The 16580-nt window shown below is 43.7% G+C and overlaps 4 protein-coding genes across 4 annotated transcripts; 1 reads left to right on the top strand and 3 right to left on the bottom strand.

The window, feature by feature from the left end:
* Positions 1-132: 132 nt before the first annotated feature.
* Positions 133-721, top strand: LOC127754709 (uncharacterized). Its single transcript, XM_052280280.1, has 2 exons — positions 133-356; positions 453-721. The coding sequence occupies exons 1-2, from the start codon at positions 209-211 to the stop codon at positions 719-721; spliced, it is 417 nt and encodes a 138-aa protein (XP_052136240.1). The 5' UTR covers positions 133-208.
* Positions 722-2810: 2089 nt separating this feature from the next.
* On the bottom strand, positions 2811-3635 carry LOC127753632 (uncharacterized). The gene is made up of 2 exons (XM_052279042.1): positions 3481-3635; positions 2811-3337 (listed from the first exon to the last, which is right to left on the bottom strand). The coding sequence occupies exons 1-2, from the start codon at positions 3587-3589 to the stop codon at positions 3048-3050; spliced, it is 399 nt and encodes a 132-aa protein (XP_052135002.1). The 5' UTR covers positions 3590-3635; the 3' UTR covers positions 2811-3047.
* Positions 3636-5808: 2173 nt separating this feature from the next.
* On the bottom strand, positions 5809-6752 carry LOC127754173 (pterocarpan synthase 1-like). The gene has a single exon (XM_052279648.1). The coding sequence runs from the start codon at positions 6640-6642 to the stop codon at positions 6100-6102; it is 543 nt and encodes a 180-aa protein (XP_052135608.1). The 5' UTR covers positions 6643-6752; the 3' UTR covers positions 5809-6099.
* A 6064-nt stretch (positions 6753-12816) lies between these two features.
* LOC127755080 (dirigent protein 1-like) lies at positions 12817-14002 on the bottom strand. The gene has a single exon (XM_052280716.1). The coding sequence runs from the start codon at positions 13909-13911 to the stop codon at positions 13342-13344; it is 570 nt and encodes a 189-aa protein (XP_052136676.1). The 5' UTR covers positions 13912-14002; the 3' UTR covers positions 12817-13341.
* Between the last annotated feature and the right edge of the window lie 2578 nt (positions 14003-16580).

Genomic DNA, 16580 nt, shown 5'->3' with positions numbered 1-16580 from the left:
TGCATGCATGCTGGACATATGGCGTGATCCAAAAAAATGCATGCCTATGTAAAGCTAGTCCATCTACCAGCAACTTCCTCTCTATGACTATATGCCAACATGCCTTTGATCCGCTACTTGGCTACCCCGGCTATCACTTTGCATACAATCATACAAACATACACTCAGCCTTAATCCTTGCATTACTTCTCTAAGACTAGAGACGCCAATGGAGCTCCGCTTCCTCCTCCTAGTCCTAGTCCTTCTCGCTCCCCTCCTGCCCGGCACCACCGGAGATCAGCAGCACGACCACTTGCCCGCCGCCGCCGCCGGCGGCAACACCACAACGGCGCCGTCGCGCGATCCCCTCCGCATAGGTGCGTCGATCGATCACTAACTTGATCTAATTCTAACCCCCATCACCGAAATGTGCTCTTTCTCTTACTACTTTTGAATGGTTTGATTATTTTCAGTTGTCCGTGCAGCCGGCGGCGGTGCGTCACCATCAGGCACGGTGGCGGCGGCGACAGGCGATGATGCATCTAATCCTCCTCCTCCTCCTCCACAGCTTAGCCGTCCCAACCGTGACCTGCCTACCGTCCCATCTCCGCATGACCATGAACCCGTGCCCACGCCGCCATCACCGGATTTCTTCCCCGATTCGGCGCTCCGCACCATCCCTGCCAATGCCATCGCCATGTCCGCAATATTATTGCTACTGCTCATCGCGGCGACGCACTAGATATCTATCTAGTCTAGCTATAGCTTTAATTGGTTCCTCCATTGGTTCACTTCAATGGGGATTTAATTAAGAATTAAGCTTATTATTCTACTAGCATTTGTTTAGAAATTAAATTAATTAATCAGTGCAGATGCTGCCTCTTATTCGAAAAAAAAAATTGTTGTTTTTACCGTATAACGTGTTGTGTTTTCTCAATCTCTCTGCGTCGACGCTTTTGGTTTAGTTGTTTGTTTTATGTACGTACTATATATATGTAATGTGCTCTCGCTTTATAATCAATCATGCATGATACTGTGAGGATCTTTCAGTTGCTTAGATCTTTAAGTGCTGCTGAATTAAAATTCCATATCGCAGGGGTTACGTAGCTGGAATGATGTTTAATTAGCCCGCTATTTGTAGCAGATTTCATGGCTGTGTACATCCTTTGGGATGTAGAGTTCAGGTTGTTTAATCCATTATCTAATAAAAAATTGTACAAGATTTCTAAATTATATACAATCCAAAGTTTTGAATTAAACATTATAAACCAAACCTTTTTAAAACTATGATTTTGATACTGAAATTTAATTTAAAATGACATGTCATTTTTTATTATATGGAACTCCGTACGTAATAAGAATTTAATATCGGAATTGCTATATATCATTTGACATAAATTTGGGGATGAGATCTTACATATTTTAGATCATTGGATCTGTGCCAAGATTCATGCATCGACTTCTTCTGCAGCTCCGGTGGACTTTCTTTCTTCTCCGGCGCCGACAACACCCCAACTCTAGCAGGGAAGAGGGGGTTAGGGTTTGGGGTTGGGGGAGGGAAGAGGGGTTTTTTCCTGGGGCTTAGAGGGACGGCCGTGGGCAATGTAGGACCGGCGGTGGGTGGTGGACACGGGCGGGCGGCGAGGCGCCGGAGCCACGGGGTTGGCAGTGGGCGGAGGGCTGGCATTGGCGGCGGGAGAAAACGGGCCGCGACCTTGGGGAAGAGAAGAGGGGAGGGGGGCTTGCCGGCGCCGCTGACTCCCTCCGGCCAGCCAGCGAGGCCGGGCGGCAGAGTAGCGGTGCAGGAAGCGGAGGAGCGGACGCGTAAAAGCAGCGGCGGCGGCGGGTGGACTGGGAAGTGGAGGAGGAAAAGTAGGTTTTTTTTTTGTTGCACGAATCTCAAAGTAATCCAATGGTTCATAATTTGCAAGATTTAGGGAAGTTTTTTCTGTCAAAAGACACCTAAACAGTCCCCTTTATATTAAGGAATGTTGGTACCATATTAGAATACAATATTTAGCTTTAATAGATTTGACTACCATAAATGGTGTCTTATCACTCATAAGGTAAAAGCAAAGTTAGCCATTGGGTCTTAAAAAAAAAAGGTTAGCCATTGGATCAATAGACAATTGATGGCTCACAGTAACTTGATGTACCGTAAAAATGTCCTTGCAAGAAACAAAATGTATGATAGAACTGCGTGCTCTGAACATGACACTATGCAACTGCATCCTCGTTGAACCACGAGGAGCAGCAGAGTTAAGGTGGCCAGTTAGGGTTTTCAATTTCGATTTTGGCCATTTCGGCTCTACTGATATTGCCGAAATTTCAGTATTTTCGGCATTCTTTTAATCAATTTCATTGCAATCACTGTGATCAGTACGTAGTGGGGGATCGATCACCTTGCAGTCATGCTGATTGGGCCTCTACTATATGCTGCTTCTCGTGGCTGCAACGAGTAGAGCATGCAGTAGTTGCAGCTAGAAATGCAGAGGATGTGCACTGTCAGAATGAATATCACGTTCAGAAAATTAAGTACCTCACAACTTCACTGCTTGCATAGTTGCATGACACAAAATCATCATGCATTGTGATTTCTCGATCGATTTGTTTCTTGCAACTAAGCTAGAAAATATTTGAACTGTCAACGATATGATGCTCCTGATTCCTGAAGTGTACACAGAATCACAGATAGACGGCCAAACTGAAACTAGTACATGTTTCATGCTCAGTAAGTGATAATGCCTGTGTGAGCCCTCCTGGAGTACACGGAAAATTAAGCTCAAAACTAAAATCCTGGCCTGTTCTTTTTTTTTTGTTCTCAAAATTAACTTGCCACACCTATAATTTGGAACTTAATTAAGTTGAAAACCAAACCAACACGTAAACAGGAACTGAGAGACACCATGCGTACATGATGAATTAATTAACTGAGATGGATCACTAAGCAAGCACATTGCACATAGAAGAAGGAAACTAATTAAACCAACAAAAGCTACGAAAAGGAGGCACACACAGCACAAACGGCTGCAACAAATCGTCCCCATGGAATCAATTAGAGGAGCTAGCTAGCGCACCGCCGCCGCGACGAGTAGCATGGTGGAGAAGACGACGGCCGCGGCGGCGGTGGCGGCGCAGAGGAGCGAGCTCGCCGGCGGCGCCTTGGAGTACGGGTACGGCGTGGTGGGCAGGGGTCCATAGTAAATCCACGATTGGTGTGTACTAGGCAAGCCACTGCTGTCCGGACGATCAAGCTGACGAGGAGTGGGCAGCAGTGCAGATTCAGACTCATTGCCGGCCATGGCCGCCGCCGCCGCCGCCATGGCCTCCGGAGTCGCGCCGGCGCCCGCCGCTCCAGCTGCACACATATATACACCATGCAAATGTCGTAGTAAGGGATAGCACACATGCATGCATTTGATTTCGATCCTCATTTTGGTAATGGTCGAGCTAGTTAGATCAGTAGTAATGAACTAGTGATAGTGTATTAGTGTGACGCACATATGCAGAGGGGATCGCACGGCGCCGCCGTGGTGCGCCGAGGCGGCTGCTGCCCGGCGGCGATGCCGGCGGTCAGGAGGAGGAGGAGGAGGAGGAAGCGGCGCTCCATTGGTGTCTGAGGGAAATAGGCTGTAAGAGAGTGTGTGATGCACTGGTGCCAAGGGATGGATAGATGGTAGCCAAGTAGAGAAAAGGCATATGTGAGTTATATATATACTAGAGAGGAAGCTGCTGGTAGTAGGTAGCCGCACTTGTTGCATGCCTCATGTATTGCTCGATCGATTTGCTTCACCGTTTGAAAATTTTCATTTTCTCACAAAATTTTTATATTCATTTTGTCATACAAAATTTGCTTATATCGCATTGGGCCTGTTCAGTTGCCAGGGCTGGAGCAGCTAGCTGCAGCCGTCGCCCGCTGCTTCCTCCTATGTGCCACTATTGGTGCTGGTTTCAGAATCCGATGACACAGAAGTTCTTTTTTTTAACGACTCAGTTGTATAAGACGGTGCGAAGTTCTATTGATAGAGCAGGAAAAAAAATTAAGATTACAACTCTGGAGAGTCGTAACTAGGAAAAACAAAAATATATACCACCACCCACACACCGACAGCACCAAACCACATGACCTGAAGAAGACTAGCATCGGACCGACCGCCGCTATGCGTGACCGATCGCCGCTATGCCAACAACGGAAACAACCGAGATCACCCAAAACCCTCCTCTTACAAATAACACAAGCCCAACTCTATCCACATATTCAGGATTTAGGGAGAGAGGGTCAGAGAGAAGATGGAATACCTCTCCCCCCTAGGACCTCCGCCGTGGCCAACTCATAGAAACTAGGACGCCGCCACAAGAGGGAGAAATCTAGAGCGTGCTTGTGCCAAAAGTTCGGTTGGTTTTGGCAAGGGGATGCCTAGACGACATCTCCAAGGAGAAAGCGACGGAAAAACCGCCACCGCCGTTTGTCAAGGTCTCAAGAGAGTTGAGACTGGGCTTTCGCCCGACAATCATCCTTGAGGGGTGAGACGGCACGACAACGCCCTCAGGAGGGAAATGACGCTGGAGCGCCATCGATTGTCGATCTAGCCGAGGCTGGCTAGGTTTTCACCCACTGTCCACCACCTGCTAATCTACCACAGCTCCATTGCTCCACCGCCATCAAAACCTCTGCCGGCGCGTGGGTACACTGCACCGGTGCCCTCCGCCGGCCAGTCTCCGCTTGCAGCCACCTCACCGGGCTCCGCCTCCCCCGACGTTGTCTCCCGCTGCGCAGCCATCATGCACTGGCCGTCCTTGACTCAACCGGCCAAGCCTACACGTGTTGGACGGCTTCCGGCCGCAACTCTCCTTCGGCGAGCCAGCGCCACCTCTGCCATCGCGGTTTGTCAGCCGAGCCTCGACCTCGCCGGCCAGCCGCAACCACCAGCGCCACCTCCGCCGACGCAATCTGCCGCCCGAGCCTCGACCTCACCAACCAGCTGCAACCATTGCGTGCTGTCGCCCGCGCATGTCGCCACCTCCTTCGCGGGTGCAGCCTCCTGCCCCTCCGCCACCGTCGTCGCGGTTACCGGGGCCTCCGCGCCGTCGCACGTGCCTCCGCAGGCCACCACGCAGTAGCGCCGTTGCCGCCAGTCCCTGCCTCTGTCGCCCACAGCGTCGGTCGCCACTAGTTGTCATCCGGCCGTTGCGAAGTCGGACCTCGCCCGCCGCCGTGCCATCGGGCCCCGCCGACCGTCACCAGCAGCAGCCCCCACCGTCGGCCGCTTCCTCGCCAGATCCAAGCGTGGATCTGGCGGTCACTTCACCGCCGCATTCACCTCCACACACCGCCGCCACCCCGCCCAAACGCCGCCACTCCTCTGCACTAGCTAGCCGCTGTCATTTCCCCCTCCAGATCCAGCCGGACGGCACGGATATGGGCACTATCCCATACGCTGAGCAGCCCCCCTTGCCCCTGCATGGAGAAGAGCGAAGCCCCGCCGTCGCCGTCCTTGCGGCCGCGTGGCTTTGTCGGCGGCTGCTCGGGCGGCGGCGAGGCGGAGGGGGAGGGAGGGAGAGGCGGGTGACGGCGGCCTAGTAACCACTCGTGTCGCCCGAGGGGGAGGGCGACACTAGGGCTGAGCCTTCCCACCACTTCAAACTGCTTTCTTATCATCTCGACGACACAGAAAGTCACACTAAACTTCGTACTCCCATCAGAGATGTCGAGAAGTCCTAACTCTCGAATCTTATAAACAAAAATGTTTTGTAACTTCATACATGTCACATATATACTCTTTTATCCCAAAATAAATGCATATTCCCTTCGTACAATACTAAGAAAAATTTGTGATGAACTTATTTTTAGACAAACCAAGGGTAGGTAGAATAGTAGATGTCTAACTTATTATAAGACCCACTTTGAACTCTCGCTAGTAATGAATTTATACTGCTACGAAACCCCTCATAAGTATTGGCTTATAGGCATCAGTTTATTTAAAACTGGTACATAAGATCTTTTTCTACTTCCGTAGAGTGAAAATATACAGAATCGGCACCTTTGAGCAACTTGTAGTCGGTAAGTACACGGTAACTGCAACTAATTCAGATCGTGGGCAAGAACTTGTAGTCGATCTTCTACACGGTGAGGTACATGTCGATCTGCAGGACGGCGTTGTTGGTGGTGGCGTTGAAGGAGTGCGTCCTGAGGAGGCCGTACCCGGCGGCGCCGCGGAGCACGCCGGCGCCGCCGACCACCGGCAGCTCCCTCACCTCGTCGAGGATGGCGTCCCTGGCGAGCACCGACACGGCGCCGCCGCGGTGCACCCCCGCCGTGAACTCCATGGTGGCGCTGAACAGCAGCGCCGAGTCCGTCCGCGACGCGAACATGTAGAACCCTCTGGCGCGCCCCACGGCGGCGGACGGCGCGTCGGCGCCGTCCGTCAGCGGGTCGTCGACGGCGTACAGGTCGCCGAACCGGTTCACCGCGTCGCCCGGCAGCGCCGCCGCCGCCGCGCCCCTCACCACGCGCACCGCCGTCGCCGCCGGCCCGCCCCCTGACGCCGACGCGGTCACCGTGTCGTGCATGTAGAACCGCGTGTGCGTCGTCGTCGTCGTCGCCGTGCCGGCCATGGCGACGGCGACGGCGACGGCGAGCGCCAGCTGCAGCAGGAGGGGCATGGCTAGCTAGCTAGCTAGTGGTGGTTCGACGTCGAACGTTCGATCGGTGGAGACACCTTTGTAATGGTGGATGGCGCCATTGGCACTATTGAGATGGCCCATCGGCAGATGAGTATGTGAGATTCACAAATAGAATTTAATAATTTTTGTGTTCTTTTTATGCTGTGTGAGTTTTTATTTGTTCGTCTGCGTTTTTGTTTATTCATGTGTGAGTTTTTGTTGAGTTGGTGTAATAATTGGCTATAGCTTTTTGAGTAAAGGCCGGGATTATATTATATTCTATTATCTTAAAAAAAGATGGGTATGTGAGATGTGCGGTGGTAGAGGTTGACAGGACAGTAGCTTTGATATGCTTTATGCATATGATGATCAGTGCGAATTAAGCAAAAGCTTGGGGCCGGGTGTACTGTGTCGGGGCATGTCGAAATCGGAGGTTGGTGATCGATTGGATCGGTGGTGTTGGATTGATTTGTTGGAGGTATATCGAGGGTAGAAATGCGTGGCAATTCTTCCATCTCTCATGGTTGTCGATTTTCTTTCCTAAAATCTCCGCGTCCTTTGAGGAATTGAGGGTGAGTACAGGTTAAATTCGAGAGAGGATTCAAGATTTGTGTCATGCTCCACTGTTCTCCACTCAGGCTGTGTTATTAAGTTCAAGTTCCCAACCTCACTCTTTTATTTACCGCGCGCACGCTTCCTAAACTGCTAAACGGTATGTGTTTTATAAAAAAAAATTCTATAAAAAAATTGCTTAAAAAATTATATTAATCCTTTTTGAATTTTTTTAACAATTAATTAATCACACGTACTAATTTTTCGTGTTGGAGTGAGGGTTCCCAACCTTCACCTAAGAACGTAGCCTCATCTAGAACTTCGGAACTACCTATATATTTTGTGACGAATTTTCTTCAAAAAATTTTACAGATATAAATACAGTATAATCGTGGTATAATTGTTAGCAACTTTTTTTTGTCATGCCGCCAAAACACATAAAAGTTAAATACAAGTTACGATGCAATTATTATGACTGTACTATGTTTACACATGTTAAATTTTTGAAATAAAATTTATCGATAAATAGGCCCCGTTTGGTAAGGCTCCAAACTCCAACTCTCAGCTCTAAACTTCTACTCTAGTTAGAGTTAACTCCTGTTGGAGTTGCAGACCCATCAGAAGTGTTTGGCAACCTTCTAGCTTCATATCTGAAAAAAATTGAAAAAAAAAGAAAATAAAGAATCCCCACTGCCAGCCGGCCAGTCCGCGCGCCGCCGCCAGCCCCCGCTCCGCCACCGAGCCAGCGCGCCGCCGCTAGCCCCTGCTCCGCCGACCAGCCCGCGCGCCGTCGACCAGCCCACGCGCCGTCGCCCAGGCCACGCACCGCCGCCGAGCCCCCGCGCCACTGCCACCTGCCCGACCATCGCCGGTTGCCGCCGGCGCCAGCGTTGCCAGCCCGCCCGCCGCAGGATCTTGCCGGAGAAGACGGGAGGAGAGAGAATGTGAGGAGGAGTTTTGGGGTAGTTCAATGGTATTTTTGTGTAAATACATTAAAAAATTAAAGGGTAGTGGATCTTTTGGGGTGGAGTGGAGCTGTGGAACAGCAAAAACCCAGCTCCACCCCCGTAGTACAAATTTGTGGAGCTGCTATGTGAACTCCGCTCTAAAAAACAGAGAATTTGTACCGTTTGGCACAGCTCTAGATAAGTTAGAGTTGGGAGCTGGAGCTGTGCCAAACGAGGCCTATATAGCAAAATTGGTCGCTGATTGGCCTAAGTAGACTCTACTCTAGGCCGATGGGCTTTGACAGTTTCTGGGTCGTTCTCACTTGGGCTTGTTAGGTTCAATGTGGGCCGCAACTTTGACTGGCCTACGTAGGCTCTAGTTGGGCTACTTTTGTGTGGGACATATCAAGGGCAGTTTTCATGTGGGCCAAAAGTTATCATCTTTTGCCGTATGCAATTTTCAACCACATAACCACGTATAATATCTCCCCAAGTTCTAAAACAGTGCAAATAAACTCTTTGATGGTTTAGAAAGCAGTTTCTACTGACATCATAGGTCGACCGTGCTCGGACTCTACGAATTAGCATGGGTGCGATCAGAACCCGTCACCGCGTCCAATCTCAACGTGCATGTTACTCCCTCCGTTTCATAATGTAAGACTTTCTAAATTAACATCTAAATGAATATGAGTAATGCTAGAAAGTTTTACATTGTGAAACGGAGAAAGTATATGTCAATCCACGTTGCTAGCCGGAAGAGCTCCTAGATCGATCCCCGTTGCTAGGCCCATCTCCGTAGCCCAGTGTCGGCCTCACTGTGGGGATTTTAATGTTGACGGCCGCTTGTGATCTCTCGATCGGCTTGGCAGCCTTCCACCTCAGCCGTCTATGGGCGCAGCCGCCTTCGTAGTCGGGTCTCCGTCCCTTGCTGCTATGCTGCTCTCGTTTGGTCATTAACAATTTACACAGATCTAGCTTTAATCATGTTTTAAACATGTAGCTTTGAGTGGTATAGACTGGCTGAACAAAGAAGGATTGAAAGTGATTTTCACGAGGGTTCCTGTCGGTTGATCAGAGCTACTAACTTTCAGACAATTTTTCCTTTTTTGGTAGCCAGTAGCCATAGACAGACACCTGGGATAAAGAAGGAGATGATGAGATGGACACTGATAAACGAATTTTCAACGTTCTTTGGGAGCCACACAGAATCAAGCTAGGATGATTGATTAGAAGATGAGAGAGACAAAAATAAAGTATGTCCTGGATAGTGGATACCACGTTTCTCCAATGATTTTCCTTTTAGGCACACACATAAAACCATCCAGAAATGACATCGAGAGTAGTAGAGTTTGTGGTAGAGAAAGCTTGAAATAATAAGGGGATTCTTTAAACTTCGATGAAATCTAATTGATGGAGAAATTAAAAAAAAAATCATATTTTGACTTAAAACCGGATCTGCATGTACAAAATTAAAACCTCATGCCATCCGTTTAAATATAATTTAGGAATTGCTATCTAACATGTGATAGAAAATTGGTCATTCTCGTGCATGCAGGATTGAGATTAAAAATCAAGCATACGCGGATGTCTGTGTATCGTAGACACAACCTGCCTGCGGGATGCCGTGGCATGTCTCCACCACTCAGCCTTAGTCTTTTTTCCGAGTTACATGGCCAGTTACATCTATGTAACTAATTTATATATATTGTAATTATATTATGATTATGATTATAATTGTACTGTAGTTATATTTGATAGATTTTTAGAGGATTTCTGTCAATATGCTGGTTAGACATTCCCTTTAAATTTTGCAAGCAATTTCATTATATTGCACGCATTACTTACTTTGAAGTTGTTTCATAATTTTTTTAAGTATATTGCACCCACGGTATAACAACTTGGCAGGTGTGTGCGATACAGTGCAAGAACTTGAGAATTAAACGTTCGAGTGCAACAACTTGACAAATGAGTACGTTCTAGTATAAGAACTTGACAATTTAGTTTTTGGTGCATCAACTTAACTAAGCATATGCTAGGTGAGTTTTTTTCAGGATGTCAATATGCCATTACATAGCAATCATATGGATATTACCTAATAATATTGAATTTAATCTTTAAAAATTATACACATCCAATTTACATCAATTACCTTTAAGATTTTTTTGTTTTCTTTACCTTCCCAAATCTCAACCGAAATTATTTCTACGTCCAGTTTAATTGACTTTCAATTATTAGTTATTCAGATAAAAATATAAATATGCTTATATACACATCGACGCTAGTATATCGGTAAAATAAGTACTTAAAAATTGAATATGTATAAAAAAAGTGTTCTAAATAATTAAGTTGCCGCATAACTTCTTAACTTATTGTATCAAAATCGTATATATCTTGTAAGTTGTTGCATTTATGTGATCACTTATACAGTTCTTGTACTAAATTGCACCTACTTGCCAAGTTGTTGCAGTGGAACAATCATTTCTCAAGTTCTTGAACCAAATTGCACATATCTACTAAGTTGATGCATCGTGGGTGCAATTTACTCATTTTTTAAGGGAAAAGTACATTGTTTCATACGTTTAAAGGCTATTTATATAAGATTTTTCTCAAGGAAGGGTTTTGCATTACATGGAATTTGCCTGATAGATTAATCTGTGGCTGCAAGCACTTGACTGTGAATATACCGCCTTAAGGATAGGTATGTATTAATTTCTAAGGATATGTACTCCCCCGTCCCATAATAATATAAGAGATTTTTGAGGGATGTGACACTTTATAGCACTACGAATTTGGACAAAAAGCTTGCCTAGATTTATAGTACTAGAAAATATCCCATCCTTCTAAAATCCCTTATATTTTGGGACGAAAGGAGTATGTTTTAATTATTTCTTCGTCTCGTACGTACACATCGGTGCACAACTGCACATGTCAGAATATATATTCAGCCAGGCATCAGCCATACCGCTGGTATAATGAAGACATTGCCTAATGTGATTGAGATAAGGGTGATAGATTAATTCATGTTCTAGCTAAGACTTCATCCGTCCTATAAAAACCAACATATGATGAGATGTGAAATTTCTTAGTACAATTAATCTTGACAGGGACATGTCCAGATTTATTGTATTAAAAAATATCACAAATTCTTATCACACATCCTGTTCTAAAGGTTAGTTTTATGTGGCACATAGAGAGTACTATATTTTACTCTTTTTTCTCTCACTACTACTCTCATTTTCTCATTCATAGTGTATGTCTACACATGCATATCATGTCATGTCATTCGTGCATGTACACATAAGTTTTTGCTTGCTCATTTGCACGCTTTCTCCCTTTTTCATATTGTATGTCTACTCATGCATATCATGTCATGTCATGTCATTCGTGCATGTCCACATAAGTTTTTGCTTGCTCATTTGCATGTTTTCTCCCCTTTTCAAATGTTTTTTCTTTCAACATAATTATCCATTATATCATTTGATTACACTGTTGTATTTACACTTAAATCTTTATAACAATATATCACACAATTATATTTTGATAAAAAATCAAATATTGTTTCACCCTTTAAAGAAAATTGTTCATTGTATAAAGTGTTTCAAAGAAATACAACAATTAAAAATACCAAGTGCAATAACAGTAAGCACCTATACGAAACATTGAGTCCCAAAGAGCGGAAAAAAGTCATATTTGTATCACATAGTAATATTACATATTGAAACAATATAAAATACTCTCTTAAACATTCCAAAAGACCAGGTGCAACATTCGCAAGTTAACTAGTGCAACATCATATATATTCTATTCTAGTTGTAACATTTAAATAAAATATGTGCAACATTTAAAAGAAATATAAAAATGCTACATATTTTTTCATTGAAATATAACCATGTGCGGTCTAGTTCTAAAGATTTAATTGCAGCGAATTTAACAGTGTTATCGGATCGTAGATTGAAGAAGTAAATTAAGAGAAAAAGTAGTTTAAAATTGCTGAACAAAAATTATACCACCCAACTAACCATGGTTTTTTATTAGATGCATGCATGAATGTAGACTTACCCCTTGTTTAGATCCTACCTCAAAATTTTTTACCCTGTCACATCGAATGTTTGAACACCTGGATGAAGTATTAAATATAGGCTTAAAAAATAACTAATTACACAGATTGCGATTAATTTGCGAGACGAATCTTTTAAGCCTAATTGCTCCATGATTTGACAATGTGGTGCTACAATAAACATTTGCTAATGACGGATTAGTTAGGCTTAATAAATTCATCCTGCAGTTTACTGACGGATTCTGTAATTAGTTGTTTTATTAGTGCTTGAACGCTACATACGACACCCTATATAATATTCGTTGTGACACACCAAAATTTTACACGCATGGATCTAAACAACCCCCTAGCTACATGGCTATGCAAGGTTTTTGAGGCTTTGTGTGGTGCACCTGCATGTGTGATGGATGCTGAGGTGGGTGTCGGATTTTTAAGCTAAATATCGTACCGATCCAAGCACTTGTCTAAATATTACTGAGTGCATGTTCAAATATTCAGCTGATAGCGTGAGCTCATATCACCTATACCATAAAGACAATGCCAATACATAGGCATCTTCTTATTTATTAATTTCAGATTCAAAAATTATTATATTTAAAGCAAACAACTATCAAGGGCTACATAAACCATAAATAAATATATAATTAATGTTACTTAATCTTCTCGATACAATACATCCACTGGATAATATATAGTAGTGTAGTTACAACTTCTCGACACTTTGAACTATATGCATATATAGGAGATGGCTTTTCATTCCACAAGGAAACTATACACACAACTTTAGGGTGAATCTATCATAGGGGCATCTGGATCTTGAGCCTCTACTACTTTCTCCGTTTCACAATGTAAGTTATTATAGCATTTTTCATATTTATATTGATGTTAATGAATCTAGATAGATATATATTTATATTCATTAACATTAATATGAATATGGGTAATACTAAAATGACTTACGAAACGGAGGGGGTACATACTAATACGAGGACAATAGGAGCCCTATGAAACCCATCAAATTTTTATTTCTTCTTAAATCCACCGCTGCACAACTCGTCGCACAGACGATGCAGCGGCCAGACATGCATATATGCAGTGGTCGCGTGCGTTTTCTGTCCATGGCTAGCTCCGTGCTACTTCTAGCTAGTGCTTCAGGTAGAGGTCGATCTCGACGATGCCACCGGTGGCGAGGCTGTAGTCGTAGTTCTTGGTGACCATGTACCCGCGCGCGAGCCGGAACCGCCCCGTGCCGCCGATCACCACCGACTCGCGCTCGCCGGCGTCCATGTCGATGCGGCCCTTCGCCGTCACCGAGCTGCCGCGGTGCTCGCCGGCCTCCAGCACCATGTGCAGGCTCAGGTCCGACACCACGCCGCCCTCCGACACCCGCACCGCGAACCCCTGCGCCGTGCCCACGCGCGCGCTGCCGGCGGATGGCCCCTCCGTCAGCGCGTTGTTCAGCGCCACGATGTCGCCGAACTGCCGCGGCGGCGAGCCGTCGTCGCCGTTGCCGTTGCCGTTGCCGTTGTCGCCGTCGAGCAGGGAGCGGCCGGAGACGACGCGCATGGCGGTGGGAGCCGGGCCGGTGTAGGCGTCGTGCATGTAGAAGTGGAGGTGGGTGGTGGTGGTGGTGGTGGAGGCGCCGTTGCGGTGGAGGAAGACGGCGGCTGCGAGGAGGAAGCAGCCGAGGAGGAGGGAGGAGAGGGACGCCATGGTCGAGCTTGCTGTGGGCTATGCTTGGCTGCCTGCTTTGTGTGTGGTTCCAGGCAGCCTTTAATGCTTACAGCTGCTGTACTTATATAGAAACCTAGTCGATACACCGCACTTTGCCGTGGAATATATAGATGAATGCATATTATACATGATAGATATACATATTTAAATAATATGAAATTTATGTGGAGATAATGGTTCGACATTGATTACATATATATTAAGTTCTAAAAATACAACAATATTATAAATGATATGTCATACTTATATGATATTTAAAATAATCTATATAATAATTACTAGTAGATGATGATGTAGCACACTTGCATATCTATCTATCTATTATATACTCCCTCCATACTCATAAAGGAAGTCATTTAAGACAACGATACGGTCTCCAAAATACAACTTTGACTTCTTGTTTTTATAAAAATATTTATTGAAAACTGATATATGTATACTTTTATGAAAGTATTTTTCAAGACAAATATATTCATATAATTTTTACATTTTCAAACTCAACAATTTGAAAGTTATTCATGATTTATATTCTCAGGGTTTGACTTAAACATTGTCCTAAACGACTTCCTTTATGAGTACGGAGGGAGTATTAAAAGTCCACTAAATTTCCTACAAACGCTCCTGGATCGTCACGTGGCACTCTACAAACACTCCTAACCTACCACGTGGCAAAGAAACATCTAACTAATAATTTTTATTTAAATTAGTGGACCCATTCTTTTTAACCATTAGATTAAATGTAAAAAAAAAATAGTCCACCCATCCTAATCCACTTGGGCTCACTATTCCCGTGGATGTACATACACGTACGTACTCCGTATGCTCCTACTCCAATTATTATCTTTTAATTCTATTATCTTTTTATCTCTCATATTTTCCTTCTTTTAATAAAAAACAAAATTTATGTAAAAACATTTAGAGATTGGTGTTATGGGTGCCGAAAGTGATAAAACCAACGCCTATAGATCATTTAGGTGGGAAATGGTCTATAGGTGCTGGTTTTATCATTTTCGGCACCCATAACACCAGGCACCTTTAATAGACTATAAGTGTCGGTTAATTAAAAAACTGATACCTTCAATCTATTATATACTAAATGTCTATTAAACTTCCTACAAATGTTCGTAATCCGCTATATGGCACTCCTACAAAAGATGTAGCCGCTATGTGATGCTCTAATAAATTGTAGAAATTATGAGAAAAAAAAATACTAGCAATCGATTTTCATTTAAAATAGTGGACCCAATAATTTAAAACATCATATCAAAATAAAATCTCTCTTACGTATGTACGTACGCCTATCCTCCCCTCATTTACTCTTTCTTTTTTCTTCTTTTTCTAATTAAGGTAGTTATTACGAGATATGCATCATAACTTAATATTGGAAATGGTTATATCTTTCCATGCATGGAGCATCGAGCTGGCTGTGTAACATGCAAGCACTAACTCTTTTTTTATGGACGATCTATACATTAATTTTATGGTACGCTTGAATGATTATATGTTTAATTAAATTAATCAATGAGGGAAGTCCTATATTCACTCTTTTTACTATGTTTTCGATATAAAAATAGACATCCGATTGGTTATCTGTTTTCGATATAGAAATAGACATCCGATTGGTCATCTAATAGGTAAAAAAAGATAAGCCGTTTGAGATATAGTTACAGGATGTGAGTTCCTCTGTTACGGTGGCCGATCGTCACATAGTCTAAATGATTATATATAAACAATAGATAGCTAAATGATTAATATATTTTTAAATATATTCAGTTTTTAGTTTGATCCATGTAGGCTTTTCTTGATATATGATAAATATATTTTCAGACATAAATCCATATCCTTTCCGTGACAACTAAACATCAATTAAACATTATATAAAAATTGATAATATATATCATATCATCATCTATTATATGTCCATTACAACACCTCTATGTCTTCACATTTCACATCTAATAAATTATTTTAAAAAATCATATTTTTGAGAAAAAAATACATATGACCATCGATTTTATTTAAATCGATAGACCCTTCCCTCTCAGAAAAACTCAGGGCTCTCCTCTTCTCTCCCCCTTCCTATTATTTAGCTAAAGTCCATTAAATTTCCTACAAACACTTATAGCTTGTCACATGACGCTCTAATAAATTAGAAATCAAAGAAACTATGTGAGAAAACAGAACAACTAGCCCATAATTTTCACTTAATACGGTTGACATTATATTATACTCCATCATTAGATCTATCTTTAGAAAAAAATCCAAAACCCATCTCCACTGCCCCCTTCCTCCCGGGCCTCCTCTCCTCACGATACAAACATCCCCCCTCTTTCCTTCCTTCCTTCTTTTAATTTTCTAGCTAACAGATTTTTATAAAAATCATAAAAATTCTAATAAATGTTTAGCCATTATTTTTCTAAAATTGATGGACCCATTAATTTTAACCGTTAGATCTTCATCTAAAAAGAAAATCTGATACCTGCATCCTCACCGCCACCTCCATATGTGCGCACTTACATACTTACGTTCTCCCTCCACCCTCCTAACTCTCCCCTTTTCTCCTATTTCTTAAGCTAATTGCTATTTTTTAGCTGATACTCAATCTATCAAAAATTAATAATCGGATTTCTAAATGATCATAAAACTCA

Source organism: Oryza glaberrima, chromosome 11 (assembly GCF_000147395.1).
Source record: "Oryza glaberrima chromosome 11, OglaRS2, whole genome shotgun sequence".
Taxonomy (NCBI): Eukaryota; Viridiplantae; Streptophyta; class Magnoliopsida; order Poales; family Poaceae; genus Oryza; species Oryza glaberrima.
This window is presented reverse-complemented; position numbering and strand designations above follow the sequence as displayed.